Source organism: Marmota monax, unplaced genomic scaffold, assembly GCF_021218885.2.
Source record: "Marmota monax isolate L192 unplaced genomic scaffold, Marmota_monax_Labrador192_F-V1.1 WCK01_AAM20220418_F8-fsc00618, whole genome shotgun sequence".
NCBI lineage: Eukaryota > Metazoa > Chordata > Mammalia > Rodentia > Sciuridae > Marmota > Marmota monax.
This window is the reverse complement of record NW_026693496.1, coordinates 179606-196853: the sequence shown is the minus strand read 5'-3', so window position 1 is coordinate 196853 and position 17248 is coordinate 179606. Positions and strand designations below refer to the sequence as shown.

Sequence of the window (17248 nt, the reverse complement as noted above, 5' to 3'; positions counted from 1 at the left end):
TAACTTACTCTGCCTCAGATATTTTATTATGGCAAAAGAAAAGAGACCAATATGGGGCAGGGGAAATCTGCTTTACTTGGTCTATCAACTAAAATGATAAACTCAAATAAAATTATTAGACACTTACAGACACATATACCCAAGATGATGTTTGATCAAAAATCTAGGCACCAATAGCTCACCAATTTTATACATAAAATTAGCCATCACAATATCCTATTAAAATACTAAATATTTATATTTTATAGACATACATCCAGTATTTCAATTCCTCCCTAGATTGTATGACTTTCTATATTATGCTCCATAAACTCTTGAGAGAAGAAATGTGAGCTTATTTGTTTTTAATATAATGAAGAATGGAATTATTTCCTCCCAATATTAAGAGTTATAAATAAAATATAGATTTTAAACAGTTCTACAAAAGTAAATGTATATGATAATGAAGACATGGTTTTTAAAAATTGGAGATATCTAATAAAGAATGCAAGAAGTTCTGGTTTTAATTTTTCTTCAGGTACTCATCATAGGAGGAAAATTGGTGTATGAATATGACCACCCTCAATTTTAACATGCCATGTATTGTAAATTTTTCTTTGGCTGTGATGTGAGTGTCCTATCCCTGCCACCCTCTATGGAATGACTTCAAGTGAAATACAACATTTTTTCCCCTATGGCACAATCTGTCTTAGCCAATAGTTCTTCTGCCCCATCCACCTCTCAATACCTGCCATCTGGCCTTCTTCACATTCTCTCTCAGTCCTCCAGAGGCACCCTTCCCTCCATATGCAAGTTGAGTAGGCATGTGTTAAAGCGTTATTCACAACAATTAAGGATGAACTGACTTCACTTCCACAGAATGGAGGTCTCTCAGCCAGGTAGCTCTGAGGAGGGAAGATTGCAACAGACCACTCTTTATTTAAGTCCTACTTTGTCCATCAGGAAAAAAATACAAAAACAAAACAAAACAAGAAAAAACAGAAACACCTTATTAAAATGTCCAGGACTGGAAAACACCAAGGAATCTCAAGTTGGGAAAAGACTGTAGAAATGGATCAGGAAATTCAGTTTAACTCTAAGAGTACTGTGACAACCCATGCTTGGATTTAAAAGAGGAAAAAAAACCCACACACAGATAACAGAAATATCTGGGCCTGGAAGACCCTCAACTCCCCAGATATTGCCTGAAAACTTGACGCCATTGCTACCTCAGAGCTCCACTCATTACTACCCCCAGAATGGGTGCCACGGCCTCTGACCCAACTCCTTTAGCTCTCTCAAAGTTAGTTTGGGGCACAGCTGTTCATACTGGTGTGTCTATGGGGAGCCAAGGGCTGGAGACCTTTGCCACCATCTTGCTCCCCCACCTGGCTTTCTTCAGGGATCCTCCCTAACCCCCAGATTCTTCAGCAGCAAGTTAAGGGCCACCACAGTGCTTATCCGCCAGGGCCAGGAAATGCTAGCAAATAATTTTGTCAAAGACCAGGCAAAGGGTTTCCTATCAAAAGATTATTCCTCTTATCACTTTAAAGAAGTAAATTTTTAAAAGTGAACATTTCAGGTATTTAAAGGTAAACTAATAAAAACAGTGTGACTTTGAATATGGTAGAAAACACGTTCCATTCAACTTATTCAACTGTAAATTGATGGGGAAAAATACTCACTTAACCAAGAGGGTGCTGGGAAGATGTGGTAGAATGTATTGATTAAAACAATCTTAGGTGCCTTGTTTTGCATCGATAATTTAAACTTTCATTCTCATGTTAATAGATTCAATTCATGGGCTTTACAAACAGAAAATTTGATTCTTTTGACTAGCTCCTGAATTTATTAACTGTTTGCTAGAACTTGGTACTTATCTAAAGGCTTAATGTTTTCATTTTTAATGATATTTAGTTATAGTACTTTAATTTTTTTAGTTGTCAATTGACCTTTATTTAATTAATTTACTTATAAGTGGTGCTAAGGATCAAATCCAGGGCCTGATACATGCCAGGCAAGTGTTCTACCACTGATCCAGAACTCCAGCCCTACTTATAGCATTTTTGAAAATGGTAAGAACTCATTAATGGAAGATATCCTTGTTATTATCATGGTGGTTGTCAGCATCATCATCATTATCATCATCATTTAATTTCAAGGTTGATGTAATTCCAAATATTTTATTTGGACTCGAAGAATTCTTTCACTCTGGATGGTGGCAGATGGTAACATGTTGGTGTTTACACAGTGCAAAATCCTTTCTTGATTTTTTGTTATCATTTAAAAACTCAGTGAATATCTTTTACAACTGCAATTTGTTAAAAGACCCTGGGTTTAATCCTGGTGCCACACCCTGTCCCCTGGCTAAGAAAGAGAGTTTAACATTTCCTTTGGAGGCCAGTTTTGTTCAGAAATTACAAAGGTTAATGATGACAAAAATGTATCTGAATACTCATAAAATTCAATTAAACACAAACCAAAGGAAGCAATATCTACATATGAAACATGGAGTGAAATGAAAGCCATCACACTCCTAGAGTCACGTAAAGGAGAAGGTAGGTCTATATGGTTGGTTTTTCCAACCTGAACTACAGAAAGAAAGAAAGTGATAATGAGACTAGAATGGCCTGCTCTGTAGCTTCATGAGGGCAGTTTTAATGTCCTTGTTCCTCAGGCTGTAGATGAAGGGGTTCAGCATGGGGGTCACCACAGTGTACATCATGGAGAACACAGCAATCTTTCTAGGAGAGTCTGATACAGCTGAAGCAAGGTACACTCCAATGGCAGTTCCATAAAATAAGCCAACAACTGCCAGGTGAGACCCACAGGTGGAGAAGGCTTTGTACTTCCCACCTGAGGATGGGATCCTCAGAATGGAGGAAACAATTTTATAATAAGAGAAAAAGATCCCTAAGACAGGAAGAAAGCCATAGATGGCACCAACAGTATACATGACGATATTTTTGGTAAAGGTATCAAAACAGATAAGACTAAGGATCTGAGAAGGTTGACAGAAGAAATTAGCAATTTCCACATCTTTGAAGTAGGTGAAGTATAAGGCAATTAAATTGTGGAGCTGGGATTCCAAAAGGCTAAGCAAAAGAGACACCAGAACTAAAAAGCCACAGAGGCGAGGATTCATGATGACTTGGTAATGCAGGGGGTGACAGATGGCCACAAAGCGGTCATAGGCCATCACAGTCAGAAGCATATCATCCATGCACCCAAAAATGAGAAAAAAAGACATCTGTGTCAGGCAGCCTACATAGGAGGTGACTCTGCTCTGAGTCTGGATGCCCACAATCATGTTTGGGACCGTGGTGGAGACGAAACCGATGTCAGCCAAGGACAGGTTGGCGAGGAAGAGGTACATGGGGGTGTGGAGGCGGGAGTCAGAGCTGATGGCCAGGATGATGAGCAGGTTCCCAAGCACTGCAACCAGGTACATGGACAAGAACAGTCCAAAGAGGACGGGCTGCAGGTCTGGGTCCTCTGACAGTGCCATGAGATAGAATTCTGAGGCAAGTGTTAGATTTTTCAGTTCAGTTTTGCTTGGGCACCTTTTGAAAAAGAAAAATGTGTTGGAAAAAGGAAACCAATAAATATATGCAAGCATGAACACAATGTTACCCAGTACATTAGCCTAGAATATTTAAACACCACACATATGTTTGTCTTGTGGATATAAGGAAAAGTGAGATTCACGGTGGTATATTCACATATGCAGGAAGGAGAGCTTGGTCTGGCTCAGTCCCTGGCTCCTTCTTTTCCCAGTCCTTCCTTTCTCCCCCTCAATCCCTTCCTCTACTCTCTGATACCTCTTCTATTTTCATGGAATTCCTTCCCTCCACCTTTTCTTTCTTTTTTCACTTATTTTGGTACACTAAATTTGATCATTTACATCAGAAAACATTATAATCTACTTATTTCCCCTGAGTTTTTCTGCTTCTCATGCATTCTATTTCCCCTCCTCTGTGAATGAAGTACTCACTCAAATTTTGTATGTGTTTCAACACTAATGTAATAGATAGCTTGAATCATTATTTGTGTTGGACCCTAATTTTGATTAATATGTTTAAGATGAATGTACATAACCAATATCATCAGCCTTAGGGCACATTGCCCCATCAATGATTCACTGCTAATGAAATATTAGCACTTTTGAATTTTCTTGTTGTGTATATGTTTATTTGTGTCAACTCTATATGTCTTCCCTCAAATATCTACTAAAGAAATCTATTCCTTGCTTTCTAAAAATTTTATGTGGCTTAGGTACACTGCTTCTTTGTTCTTCTGATCAAAAACCCTTTTACATATGTTTGAGGACTTTAGCATTAGGGAACACACAGAACCGAAGTTTGGGTATGATACTTCTAATACCACTTAGTAGATTTTCATATCAATTTATCCTGGTAAATGGATTATAATTCTCCTACATCTGCTACTTGAACGCAACTCAGGTTCATTCCTTTATCAAGTCACATTGTCATTTAATTGGAAAAAATGCAACAGAAAAGTGTAGGAAATTATTTAAACACATCTGGACCATTTAGTCACATCTAAACTGGGGAAAATAATTACCTAGCTTATGTGTTATTTTTGAAATGCTTTAAAATATTTTTTAAAAATCACATGAAGTAGCAGTTTTTGATCTCATTTATAATATTTACTTGTGGATATTTTGAAACACCAAGATGCCCTGGTACTGGATTAAAATAAGTTTGATTATAATATCAGCTGGTGAAGATCTTGGTCATCCTGTCTTATACCAGGGTTGAGAATCACAGCCTTAGAATATTTGCTGGCATTCTGAAAATGTCCTATTAGTAGTATTTTCTATGACTACTAACAATAACTACTACCCATATTAAAAATAAACATTTAGTAATATGTGCTTCAAAACCAATATTTTATCAGGATTTAAATTATTACGTATGAAATGTGGTTCTTACTATCTCTGCATGATTTCATTTTCTGTATACCTGTTTCCCCAAAGAAATTGCTCCCATAAATTCAGTGGGTATATTTTTGTCAATATTTTCATGTTAGTTTTAATTTCAATATCCATTTGCACTTTTCTTTAAGACTTACCTGAAAAAAAAAAACAATGTTCATTCAAGCCATCTACAACACATTATTGCCCATGAAATTTAGTAGTTTAGATCAACATGTGAAGCAAATTCCTTAACCTCAAAAGCCTTAGCTGATGCACACCATTACCCGAAGGATAACAATTAATTTGTCAATTTATTTTTATGAACAGCTTTCCAAAATCTAGTGCCTGAGTCCATATCATACAAATGAGGATTTCCACATAATATGTGGGTGGCAGACAGTTTTTTGAATTCCAATAGTTGATGTGCATTCCAGGTGTTCTATTACTCAGGAACATTTTTTGGTTAAATAAAAAATGGTCCTCATCAAACACAACTTACTGTGGTTAAGATGTACTGTTCAAAAATATTCCGGAGGTATGTCTTGTATGAGCCCCTGCATAATTACTAAGATATTTCCTCTTGTTTAGGAGAGTTATTTCCAGTGGGCTCCAATAGGGAAGACAGACGTTTTGGGATAAGAGTTAGAAAATCCACACTTTAGTTCCATATCATTAACCTTTGCCTGTGAGCTCAGCCATCCTGTCTATAATGGAGGCAGCTGGGGCCAAACACTGCTGACATGTGTGATCCACCAGGAACCTTAATTCGAAGAGCATAGTGAGTATCAGGGATTTTTCTTGGTATTTGAAGTAGCTGTGTGGGTTGTTATAAGGAAAACCTTCCAAGAGTATTCTGGGCAAATGCTTGTTGTCTGTGATACTTAGCTCAATTCAATCATGGCTTCATTATTTTACATCTAAACACAAATTATGAAGTTACATAAAAATGCTGTCTTTTCATTTTGGTATAATAATAATGTTGGTGGAGCTTCTGAGTTTCAGAAGACTGTGTACATGAAATGAAACATGCTACAGAGAACAAAGAGATTAGAGCATCCGTTTAGGAAACTGTCAGTATCAGTTCATTATACAATTATTGCCAATCTCTTTCCCCTCATCACCTTCATAAACCATTGGAAATGTTTAGGAAAAAGTTCACAGGACCCAATTTCTACTTCCACGCATAGAACCAGTGTGCAAGGAAATCAAAACTTTGAATGAGATTATTTGGCACCTCCCCCACTGTCAGGTACATAAACTTCAAAGTTAAAGTAGCTGATATTCTGCATAGTTTTATTTTCACATCTATCTACCCCACACTTTCATGTTGTCTTGATGATGGGGAAAGAGCATTCCAGAGAGTCCTTCCTCCATCCGTCCTCTCCCCCAGCACTTACTGGGTAGTGCTGAGTCTATGCTGAGTCATGACAAAGAGAATCCAATGCCCCTCCTCTGCCTGGTACCCAGAGAGGCCTCAGGCTCCCTGCTCAGGATTGATATGAATATGGTGATAGATACGAGCTTCCTGGTGCAGAAAAACCATAGAAGGATGGGACACAGGTATGAAGCCAACTCGACTGGAGCCATTGAACTAAAGAGCTGCAGACATAGGATGACTATTGACTATTATATGACCTTAGGGCTCCATGCACAGGGCTCATAATTAGTCAAATTGCTCCATGTTTTCTAAATCTCCAAGGACTTCTTAATACAAGTGAAGTAAGAAACAGAAGAGAAAATGAACATCCACAGATATTTTGGGTATCTTCCTAGGAGAAGGATGTTTCCTATTTACAAGTTTTATTTCTTTTATTATGATTCATCTACTTTCATTTAAATTATATTGTGGTAAATATGCATAACAAAAACTTACCATTTTAATCATTGCTAAATGCACAGTTAAGTGGCATTAATTACATTCATATCATTATAAGACCATAGCAATCATTCATTTCCAGAATTCTGCATTTTTTCTAAACTGAAAATTTATACTCATTTAAAAACTCCTCACTCCTCATGCCTCATGTCTCTGGTAACCACCATTTTACTGTGAAATATGATGCAGAAGAAAAGTCATAAAATTATAAAAAATAATGGTCCAAGTAGACAGAATTTACATGTTTTAAATTCATCCCTGCTGTGTTTTCTAGCTTACATTCCAAATGAATGCACCAGTCCTGAGATTAGACCATCCTGCTGTGCAGCCTCCTCCAGGCACTTTAAATTTCCCTGTTCCTCAGGCTGTAGATGAAGGGTTTCAGCATGGGGGTGACCACTGTGTATATCATTGAGGTCACCTCAGCCTTTCTGGGAGAATATAATACAGCTAAATCAAAGTATACTCCAAGGCCTGTTGCATAAAATAAAATGATGAACAATGGAGAGTTGAAACCCTCAGTTTTTTTCCCCCTCTGTTCTGATGATGGAATCATCTGAATGGAGGAAACAATTTTAGAGTAAGGGAAAAGGATTATGGACATGGGAAGATATCCAGAGATGGCATCAGCAAAAACACACAACAGTGTTATCAGTAAAGATGTCAGAACTGGGAAGATTGAAAGTTGAGAAGGGTTATGGAAGAAATTAGAAATTTCTACATGTTAAAAGCAGGGAGATTACAATGCAGTTCATTCATGCTGCTTAAAATATGTGACCTTAAAATTAAGAAAACACAGAGGCATGAATTCATAGTAGGCTGGAAATGCAGTTGGCCATATTTAGAAAGGCCATTACAGTCAGAAGGCTATCATCCATGCCTCCAAAATGATAAAAAGAGACATCTGGAGATGGCTCTGCTGTGAGTTAGGATATTCACCAGCATCTTTGGGACCATGATGGAGATGAAGCCGATGTCAGCCAAGGACAGGTTGGAGAGGAAGAAGTACATGGGGGTGTGGAGGTGGGAGTCAGAGCTGACAGCCAGAATGATGAGCAGGTTCCCAAGCACTGTGACCAGGTACATGGACAGGAAGAGTCCAAAGAGGAGGGGCTGCAGGTCTGGGTCCTCTGAGAGGCCCAGGAGGAGGGATTCTGAGACACCTGTTAGATTTTTTGTTTCTTCATAGTTCTAACAACTAATTCTCAGACTCTGCACTTGATGCACTAAACTTTTTCATTGCTTTCAACCATCAACATTTTAAAGCTAAGGTCCAAAATTCTAAATTACAGGTATGTCCAGTGAGCAGTTCTAAATTCTAAATTCCAGTTTTGAGTAGGAATGTTGCAAAAATCCTGCCTGTAATGTCTTTTTTTTTTTTTGATATTGAGTGGGCTGGCTGTAAGAATGGAGGGGTATGAGGACCACGGTGTGGTTGTCCTGGAGTAGTGGAAAGAGCAATGAGTGCTGCTAATTGCTTATCTTCTCTGTGGTCTTAGCCTGGAATCTATTTCTGTCATTCCTATAGTTGACTCAGAAGGTACCAATCACTTCTGTCCCTTTGGGTGTACCAGTAATCCCAAAAAGGAAGGACACAATGAGAAAGGGATTTTTTTTTTATGGAGAAAGAAGCAAGTGAAATTGCTGGTTGGGTTGTCCAGTGGGCAATATCCAGTATTCTCCTGTCAAGATACCCTGTATCTATAATCAGACACACCAAAATGGCTTTTCTATTTTCTAACAGACTACCTGGTATTAGCTACATAAAACTAGTGCTTCTTTCTTTCATGGATGATGATGATGATGATGATGATGATGATGATGATGATGATGTTGAAGATTATAATATAACATAGGAGCTGAAATGTTAGATTATTCGGATGAAATGATGCAAGATACAAAGAACACATTTCTGATACTGACAATTAGGTATCCCTCAATATCTGTTCATAGTATTGTGGATATTCTTCTCTTTGTCCTTGGCCTCATTTTCATAATCTTTTTACAGTAATTGGGAAACAGTTTATAGGAACCCATATTCTGCCAACATGGATGAGATGTCTAAGAGAAGTAGAAGTGTGAAAGGAAATGGAAACATTGAATGAGATTCTTAGGACTCCCAACATAACCAAATACCCATATTCACACAACTCATAACAGCTGAAACTTTGCACACTGGTGTCTTCCTATCTCAATGCCTAAACTTCATGTTACTCTTCATGACTAAAACAATGGTTCTGACAGCCTTTCTCCATTCATCATCAACTGGGCACTGAATGAGTTGTGATACTTCTCTGCTGGGCCATGAACACGAACTGTGATTCCGACATTCACCCCGTGACAAGTGCCTAATGAAGGTTCAGCCTCCATCTTAACAATTGACTTGAATATAGGGACAGACAGGAGCTTTCTGATACAGAAAACTATGGTTGAAGAGACACAGGTATGGAGTGCAGTTGACTGAAATCTTCAAACTATAAGGAAGCAGGCAAAGCTAACTTTTTACTATCATATGAGCTTGGGGGCTCAGGAATTCACAATCTGTCAAATTGAGCCACAATATTGAAATGTATAAAGGACTTTCTCATAATAGTGGAGGAGAGAAATGAACATCTACGGTAGGTTTTTGGCTATTCCTATACTCAAGAGTATACTTGTGTTTACTTTCCACTGTTTATTTTGTGTAGATTTTAAAAATGATTAGAACATAATAATTACACAGAGTAGTTGAATTCATTTTGACAAAATCATTCATGCATGGAATCTGTTTGCTCCATTTCAGTTCATGTCCTAGCCTTTTCCCTCCCCTCTTCTCCCCCCCATTATCCTTCCTCTATTTTACTGATTTTCCTTTCACTCATGTTTAAGTGCAGAGTTGGGTGGCATTAATTGCATCCACTCTTTCATGCAAACATCACCATCAACAATCTCCAGACATTTTTCATCTTCCCAAACTGAAACTTTGTACCCATTTAAAAAAAAAAAAAACAACAAAAAAAACACTTCACAATCCTCCTTCTCCTAGCCCAGGAAAACACCATTCTACTAAGAAACATGATGAAGAAATAAAATTATCAAACTACAAAAATAATGTTATCACAAGGAGGCATAATTTACTTGAAAATTTAGATGTTTAGCATTGCTGCTTTTTCCAACGCATGTTCCAAATGAAAGCTGCATGCCTGAAATTACACTGTCCTGCTGTGCAGCCTCCACAGAGCATTATTAATGTCCCTGTTCCTCAGGCTGTAGATAAAAGGATTCAGCATAGGAACAACCACAGCATACATCAGTGAGAACACAGCAATCTTTCTGGGCGATTGTGATACAGTAGAAGCAAGGTACACTCCAACCGCTGTTCCATAAAATAAACAAACAACTGCCAGGTGAGACCCACAGGTGGAGAAGGCTTTGTACTTCCCACTTGATGATGGGATTCTAAGAACCGAGGAAACAATTTTGTAGTATGAGTAAAAGATGCCTGAGAGAGGAAGGAATCCTGAGATGGCACCAACAAAATACATGATTGCATTTTTGGTAAAGGTATCAGAACAAGAAAGATTCAGTACTTGAGAAGCCTCACAAAAGAAATTAGAAATTTCCACATCTTTAAAGTAGGCAAAGTGTAAGACAATCAAATTGTGGAGCTGGGATTCCAAAAGGCTAAACAAAACAGACACCAAAACTAAAAAGCCACAGAGGCAAGGGTTCATGATGACTGAGTATTGCAGGGGGTGACAGATGGCCACAAACCGGTCATAGGCCATCACAGTCAGAAGCATGTCATCCATACATCCAAAAATGATAAAAATAGACATCTGTGTCAAGCAGCCCACATAGGAGATGGCTCTGCTGTGAGTTTGGATGTTCATGAGCATCTTTGGGACTGTAGTGGAGATGAAGCAGATGTCAGCCAAGGACAGATTGGAGAGGAAGAAGTACATGGGGGTGTGGAGGCGGGAGTCAGAGCTAAAGGCCAGGATGATGAGCAGGTTCCCGAGCATCCCAACCAGGTACATGGACAGAAGCAGTCCAAAGAGGACGGGCTGCCGGTCTGGGTCCTCTGAGAGTGCCAGGAGATGGAATTCTGATACAGATGTTAGGTTTTTCAGTTTAATTTTGCTTAGGCACCTTTTGAAAAAAAAAAAAAAGAGTATTGGACAAAGAAAATTGATAAGCAGAGACACCAAGTATTCAAACGATAATACAAATTCCTTTAGCTTAGAATATTTAAAATACTAGATAAGGGCTAGGATGTCATTATCTGAACACTCAGCTAAAGCTGATAGTTCATATCAGAAAGCAGTCATGTAGCCAACGACCACGAACACAGCATTTGTGGGCACTGCATCGATGAATGACAACACTGCACCAATATGCTAAGAAGCACGTTCAAAATTTTTATTTTATGCAGGTTGATTTGTATCAACCCCACACAATTATAGTAACATGTCTAGCAAAGAAAGTCAGTTCTTCTATTTCCCCTCCCCTGCTGTGGCCTGGGAATATTAATTCATTGCCTTTCCTGTAATCTCTCATAGATACAGTTGAAGACTACAACATTGGGGAAGAACTTGAAACTCAAGTTTGATTCCAGCCCTTTTAAAAAATGTCATTTAATAGATTTTCACATCAATATTTTCTGGTGCCTGTATTCCAATAATCTTAACTTAGCTACTTGAATACAATTCAGTGTTCTTATGTTTTCAGATCATACAGATTTAACTTGGAAAATAAATGGAAAAAAAAATCTTGAAATAACATAAGCATACCTGGGCCATCATTTCCTCATTTGTAGAATGGGAACATCATTACTTTTCTTATAAGTGCTATTGTAAAAATATTTAAGGCATTTTAAAATACCAAATACTAGTGGTCCTCAGTCTGATTTGTGATACAACTGGCCTATAAATATTTAAAAATATTAGGATCCCTGGCATTGGTTTAAAGACAATTTGAAATTAGTGTGATCCTTTTTTTTACACTGATTTTGAGAACCACTGCCTATAACATTTTCTGACATTTAGAAATTGCCATCAATATTGTTCATTCTTATCATCAATAATAAGCATTACCTATGTTAGAATCTTAAACATTTAGCAATATGTGCTTTAGAACTAATATCTTACAGGGAATTGAATTACCTCTTATGAAATTTGTACTTGGTTATCTCTGCATAATTCTATTTTCCTGCATACCTGCCACCCAAAAGAAAGTGCTATCAGGATTAAGTGTGGTCTTATTTTTATGTCAACATACAATGTCCATACAGATTTGTGTTTCCATAGGCAGTTCTCTTCAGCGTTCACCTCAACAGTACCTGAATCTTATCTAGGTAGTGTACAACACTACATCCGTGGTCCCTCAAATGTACAATATACAACTATATGTTCACTTAAGTCTCTCTGAAGTATGTTTTTACTGATGCTACTGCATTACCTAAAGGAGAAACATAATTTAATAAGTGAATTGGGACAATATTTTCAAAATCCTGTGTCTCATGCAAATAAGAAATTCTACATAATACGTGGGCATGAATTGGTAACTTGAATTTCAGTAATTGATACATGTTGTATTTTACTATTAATAACCTATGTTGGTTGTCTCAATAAAAATGAGACCTAATTGATACAACCTATTACAGTTAAATGTGTGCTGTCAGAAATGTTGCTTATGTGTATCTAGTGATAGCCCTTTCATGATTATTGGCTAAGAAATTTCATCTTGTATAGGTAGTAATATTTCCATTTGACTCCAGCAGAGGGGACAGTGACCTGGGATAGGAGTAAGGAAAGCAATATTTAGTTTCCTATTATATACAGAATGGGTACAAATCTCCCCATCTCTCAGAGCACAGATTGATTATTGAAAACAGGTACCAAAACACCCATGTATAAATCTTGTAAGGGAAATTTGGGACCTAATTAATATTTTGTCATTGTATTATTCTTTCCTAATAAAATTTTTCATTTTAATGGAAATAGCAGGTTTATTGATGAAGACAATTGTCAAAAGTCAGTGACTCCAAAGTGTGAATCAGCTCAGACATAAAGATTATTTGTCCATTTCTCTTTCTCCTTTTTTTAAATACCCACAAATATCCCCACAATTACATTTGAAACACTGAATAATGTAGATGCTGGTAAATAACAATTTAAAGTTCATGTGTTCAAGATACAGGCACAAAGAAGAGCTATCGTTCTTGGTTTTCTCTCAGAGTTATTTCATGTGTCTTATTCTGTTGGATATTCCTGAAAGGAAAGAAAGTGCAGACAGGAAATCACCAGGAGTGTTGATGAAATATTGTGACCGATTTTTGTGAATCAAGGAAGAGTCTAGTAAATGGTTAACATAGTTTTATCTTGCTTTTGATGATTTCTTTGTGGAAAACTGCAGAATTAGGAATGAAAGGGAATTGGCATACCTCTCCAAACAACATGGCTTATATTTGTACGAGGACAAAATTACATGTCCTGTTTCAGAAACAGGGAAATAGTCACTATAAATAACAGCATATTATAGTTGAATGATATGCAGATTAACCCTATCATTAAAAAAGTAACAATATCTAAATTGTACATTCTCATTTGTACATATATCAAATAAGAATCATCCAAGGCACACCCATATCTGTTTAATCATTCTTCAGTGTGACCATGCTGAGTTTCAGAGATGATAAGTACCTGCTCTGTTCTGCATTGGAGGATCCAATACAAGGGGAACTGACAGATTCGAACATTAATTGTCAGGCTCTGGGTCTGATACATGGAACTTTTCATTGTTTCCCAGACATTGTAAAATTTCAAGCAGATATCCAGAGATCTAAACCATAGGAGTCCCTGTGGTATATTTTTAAACTCTGGTCAATTTCCTGAGTAGGAAGAAAATCAACTGTAAACTCTATGACAACTTTTGGGATTACAAGATGGCAGAAAGATTTGGACAGCTGCAAGGATATCCCAGAGAGGAGCGAGAGGAAAATCTGTGCTGCTTGGTCATGTGCTGTTCTTTCTGTGATCTTTGCCTGTGATCCTGACCTGTCCTTCCCATACTTGATGGAACAGGGTGGATGTCCCCTACTGCTATCCTCTGTGACTCATCAGGAACCCCCAAATGTAAACCCCACAGAGAACAAGGGGTGTCTTCCTGAAGTGACAGGATAGAGGAAGATCCTCTTAGGTTTTCAAGAGGACAATCCTCCCAGAAGATCCTAGCATTAATGCCCTGGTCTGTGTTCAGACAGACCAATCCAAACCCTCTCCCTTCTTTTCTAACAATCTGAGAGTCATTACCTCAAAATGCTGTATCCTGGTGCTGTATGTAACTAAAAAGAATAAATTTTAAAATGATGTCATTCATCTTTCTGTGGAAATAGTGTGTGTACTTATGGTTTGGGGCCAACTATGCAGCTGACATGAAATGGAAAGAGCTGACCAAACAGCTCAGAGCCTAACACTCAGCAAGCCCTCCAGAATGGCACGTGGCATTTTTCAGAGCCATTCTTCTTACAACCTTCCCCTTTGTAATCATGCTGGATACATAGGTCACAGCACAGAGGGCCCCACTGATGGTGGGAAGACCACAGCCAAAGTTACAAATGTGAGAGGAAAGCTGGTCTGTTGATGAGGAGTCTGGGCTCCAACACAAGTCCGAACATCCTTCCATCTGACTGCACAAACTCACTCTTAGACCTAAAGAAGGGGAAACAGCATTTCCAAAAGGCCCTCCTCCATCCACCATTACCCTCAGCACTTACTGGTTTAAGCTACTTTTCTGCTCGGTCATGACTAAGGAAGGAGGATTCAATAGAGCTGGCCTCTTGTGCCCAGTGAAGAAGGCTCTGTCTCTGTCTTCAGGCTTGATATGAGCACAGTGTCACATATGAGATTCCTGATCCCAAACAACCATGGGAGGAGGAGACAAAGGTATGGAGCACATTCAGCTGGAGCCACCAATTTGAGGACTGGAGGTGCAGGTGATTATTTATCATAGCATAACAATGGAGCTTCAATGCACAGAGGTCATAATTAGCAAAATTTGTCCATGTTGCCCAATCTCTAAGGGCTTCTTTATATTAGTGGAGAAAATGTAAAAGAAGAAGAGAAGGAGGAGGAGGAGAAGGAAGGGGAGGGGGATGAAGAAGAAGAAGAAATGAATGCCCACCAAAATTGTTATCTTATACTTTCTGTTCAAAAGGAAGTTCTATGGGCTATTTGTTGGATTTTAGTTTTTATTCATTTTTTTTATGGTGCTGGGGATCGAACCCAGGGCCTTGTGCATGTGAGGCAGGCACTCTATCCACTAAGCTATATCCTCAGTCCTATTCGTTTTTTAAAAAGCCATCTGTATTTTATTTTTGTTATTTATTGTGGAAAGAGATATCTATCAAAACTTTAACATTTCATGTGCACTATGTATTCAACCCATTCACCTTGTTGTGCAGCTATAATCAACACCCATTTCTAGAAATATTTTAACTTCCAAAACCAAAACTTTGTACATTGAAAAAATTTCACTCCTCTGTATCCCAACACTGGCAATGACCATTTTACTATTAAATACAATGATAAATTAAAGTCAAAAATCAACAAAAAATGATGTAAGGAAGGAGGAATGGCTAAAAGGTCTACTTGTTTAGTTTTGCTGCCAACTCCAACCTACATTGAAAATGGATATCAAACATTGTGAGATTAGACCATCCTGCTGTGCAGCCTCCTCAAGGCACCATTAATGTCCCTGTTTCTCAGGCTGTAGATGAAGGGATTCAACAAGGGGGTGACCACAGAAAACAACACTGAGGCCACCACACCCTTTCTGGGAGAATGTGAGGTAACAGAGTCAAGGCACATTCCCATGGCTGTTCCATAAAATAAGCCACCAACTGCCAGGTGAGAGCCACAGGTGGAGGAGTCTTTGCATTCTCCACCTGCAGATGGATTTCTAAGAATGGATGAAACAATTTTATAGTAAGAGAAAATGATCCCTGAGATGGGGAAAAATCCAAAGATGACTCCAATAAAATACATGACTATGTTGTTGGTAAATTTATCAGAACAAGCAAGACTAAGGAGTTGAGAAGGGTCACAAAAGAAATTTGAAATGTCCACATCTTTGAAGTAGGAAAATTGTAAGATGATCAAGTGGTGGAGCTGGGATTCCAAAAGGCTAAATAAAACAGACACCAAAACTAAAAATCCTCAGAGGTGAGGGTTCATGAAGACTAAGTAATGCAAGGGGTGACAGATGGCCACAAACTGGTCATAAGCCATCACAGTCAGAAGCATATTATCCATGTTTATGAAAAAGACAAAAAGGACATCTTTTTCAGGCAGTCTACATAGGAGATGACTGACTGTGCTCTGAGTTTGGATGTCCACAATCATTTTTGGGACTGTGGTGGAGATAAAGCAAATATCATCCATAGAGAAATGGGGGAGAAACAGTAGTACATGTGGTGTGGAGTTGGGAGTCAGAGCTGATGGCCAGGATGATGAGCAGGTTCCCAAGCACTGCGACCAGGTACATGGACAGGAACAGTCCAAACAGGAGGGGCTGCTAGTTTGGATTCTCTGAGAGTGCCATGAGTAGGAATTATGAAACACATGTTAGATTCAGTGCTTCTATATTGAAGCACAGAATATATTTCCTTTTGAAATAGGAAAAACTGTTTGGAAAAGTGATTCAAATAAACAGACATACAATACTCTGACATAGTTTTAATTTGAATATTGACATGCATTCACATTTTGTGTCCAAACAACTTCAACAATATTTATCATTTGTAATCAACACAAATTTCTTATCACTCTTTCCTTGTTGATTTTTGTTTTTCATAACTTTCTATGCTTACTTTAGAGATAGTATTTTTCAGTGATATTAGAAAACCAAGAATATTAGAGGTAGCTATTTCATAAACACATTAAAAAACAAAGTATTCCTTAGATAACATAGCTACTAAATATTCTTACTTGCTTAAGGAAAAAATTCCAATTAAGGGCAACTCAAACAATTGAATGCACCTTATTTTTCTAAGATAGCAGTACTTCCCTTAAATCAGCATATTTAATGTTTATAAACATTTTTGTATCATCTAGGACACCATTATCTAAACACTTTATCTATGTTGATAGTTCATAATCAAGAAACATTATATACCAGTTTTCTCCTAGAAGTTTTTCTTCGTTATTGTTTTCTGATTACCTTCCTTTGTGGGTATAATTTGTCACTCATTCACATTTTGTTTTTGTTTCCTTAAAAATCATTTAATATGGGGCTGGGGTGGTGACTCAGTGGTATAGCACTTGCCTAGGATGTGTGAGGCCCTGGGTTCAATCCCCAGCACCACATAAAATGAAATAAACAAAATAAAGCATTGTGTCCATCTACAACTAAAAGTATTTAAAAAAAAAAAAACAAAAACATTTAATACATGTCCCTTTTTTGGCAGTGGTGGA

At 37.8% G+C, this 17248-nt stretch overlaps 2 protein-coding genes across 2 annotated transcripts; both read right to left on the bottom strand.

Moving 5' to 3' along the window:
• Positions 1 to 2599: 2599 nt before the first annotated feature.
• On the bottom strand, positions 2600 to 6344 carry LOC124102131 (putative gustatory receptor clone PTE01). Its single transcript, XM_046458352.1, has 2 exons — positions 6316 to 6344; positions 2600 to 3542 (listed from the first exon to the last, which is right to left on the bottom strand). The coding sequence occupies exons 1-2, from the start codon at positions 6342 to 6344 to the stop codon at positions 2600 to 2602; spliced, it is 972 nt and encodes a 323-aa protein (XP_046314308.1).
• A 3638-nt stretch (positions 6345 to 9982) lies between these two features.
• Positions 9983 to 11575, bottom strand: LOC124102125 (putative gustatory receptor clone PTE01). Its single transcript, XM_046458350.1, has 2 exons — positions 11567 to 11575; positions 9983 to 11014 (listed from the first exon to the last, which is right to left on the bottom strand). Exons 1-2 carry the CDS (start codon positions 11573 to 11575, stop codon positions 9983 to 9985), a joined length of 1041 nt encoding a protein of 346 aa, XP_046314306.1.
• Between the last annotated feature and the right edge of the window lie 5673 nt (positions 11576 to 17248).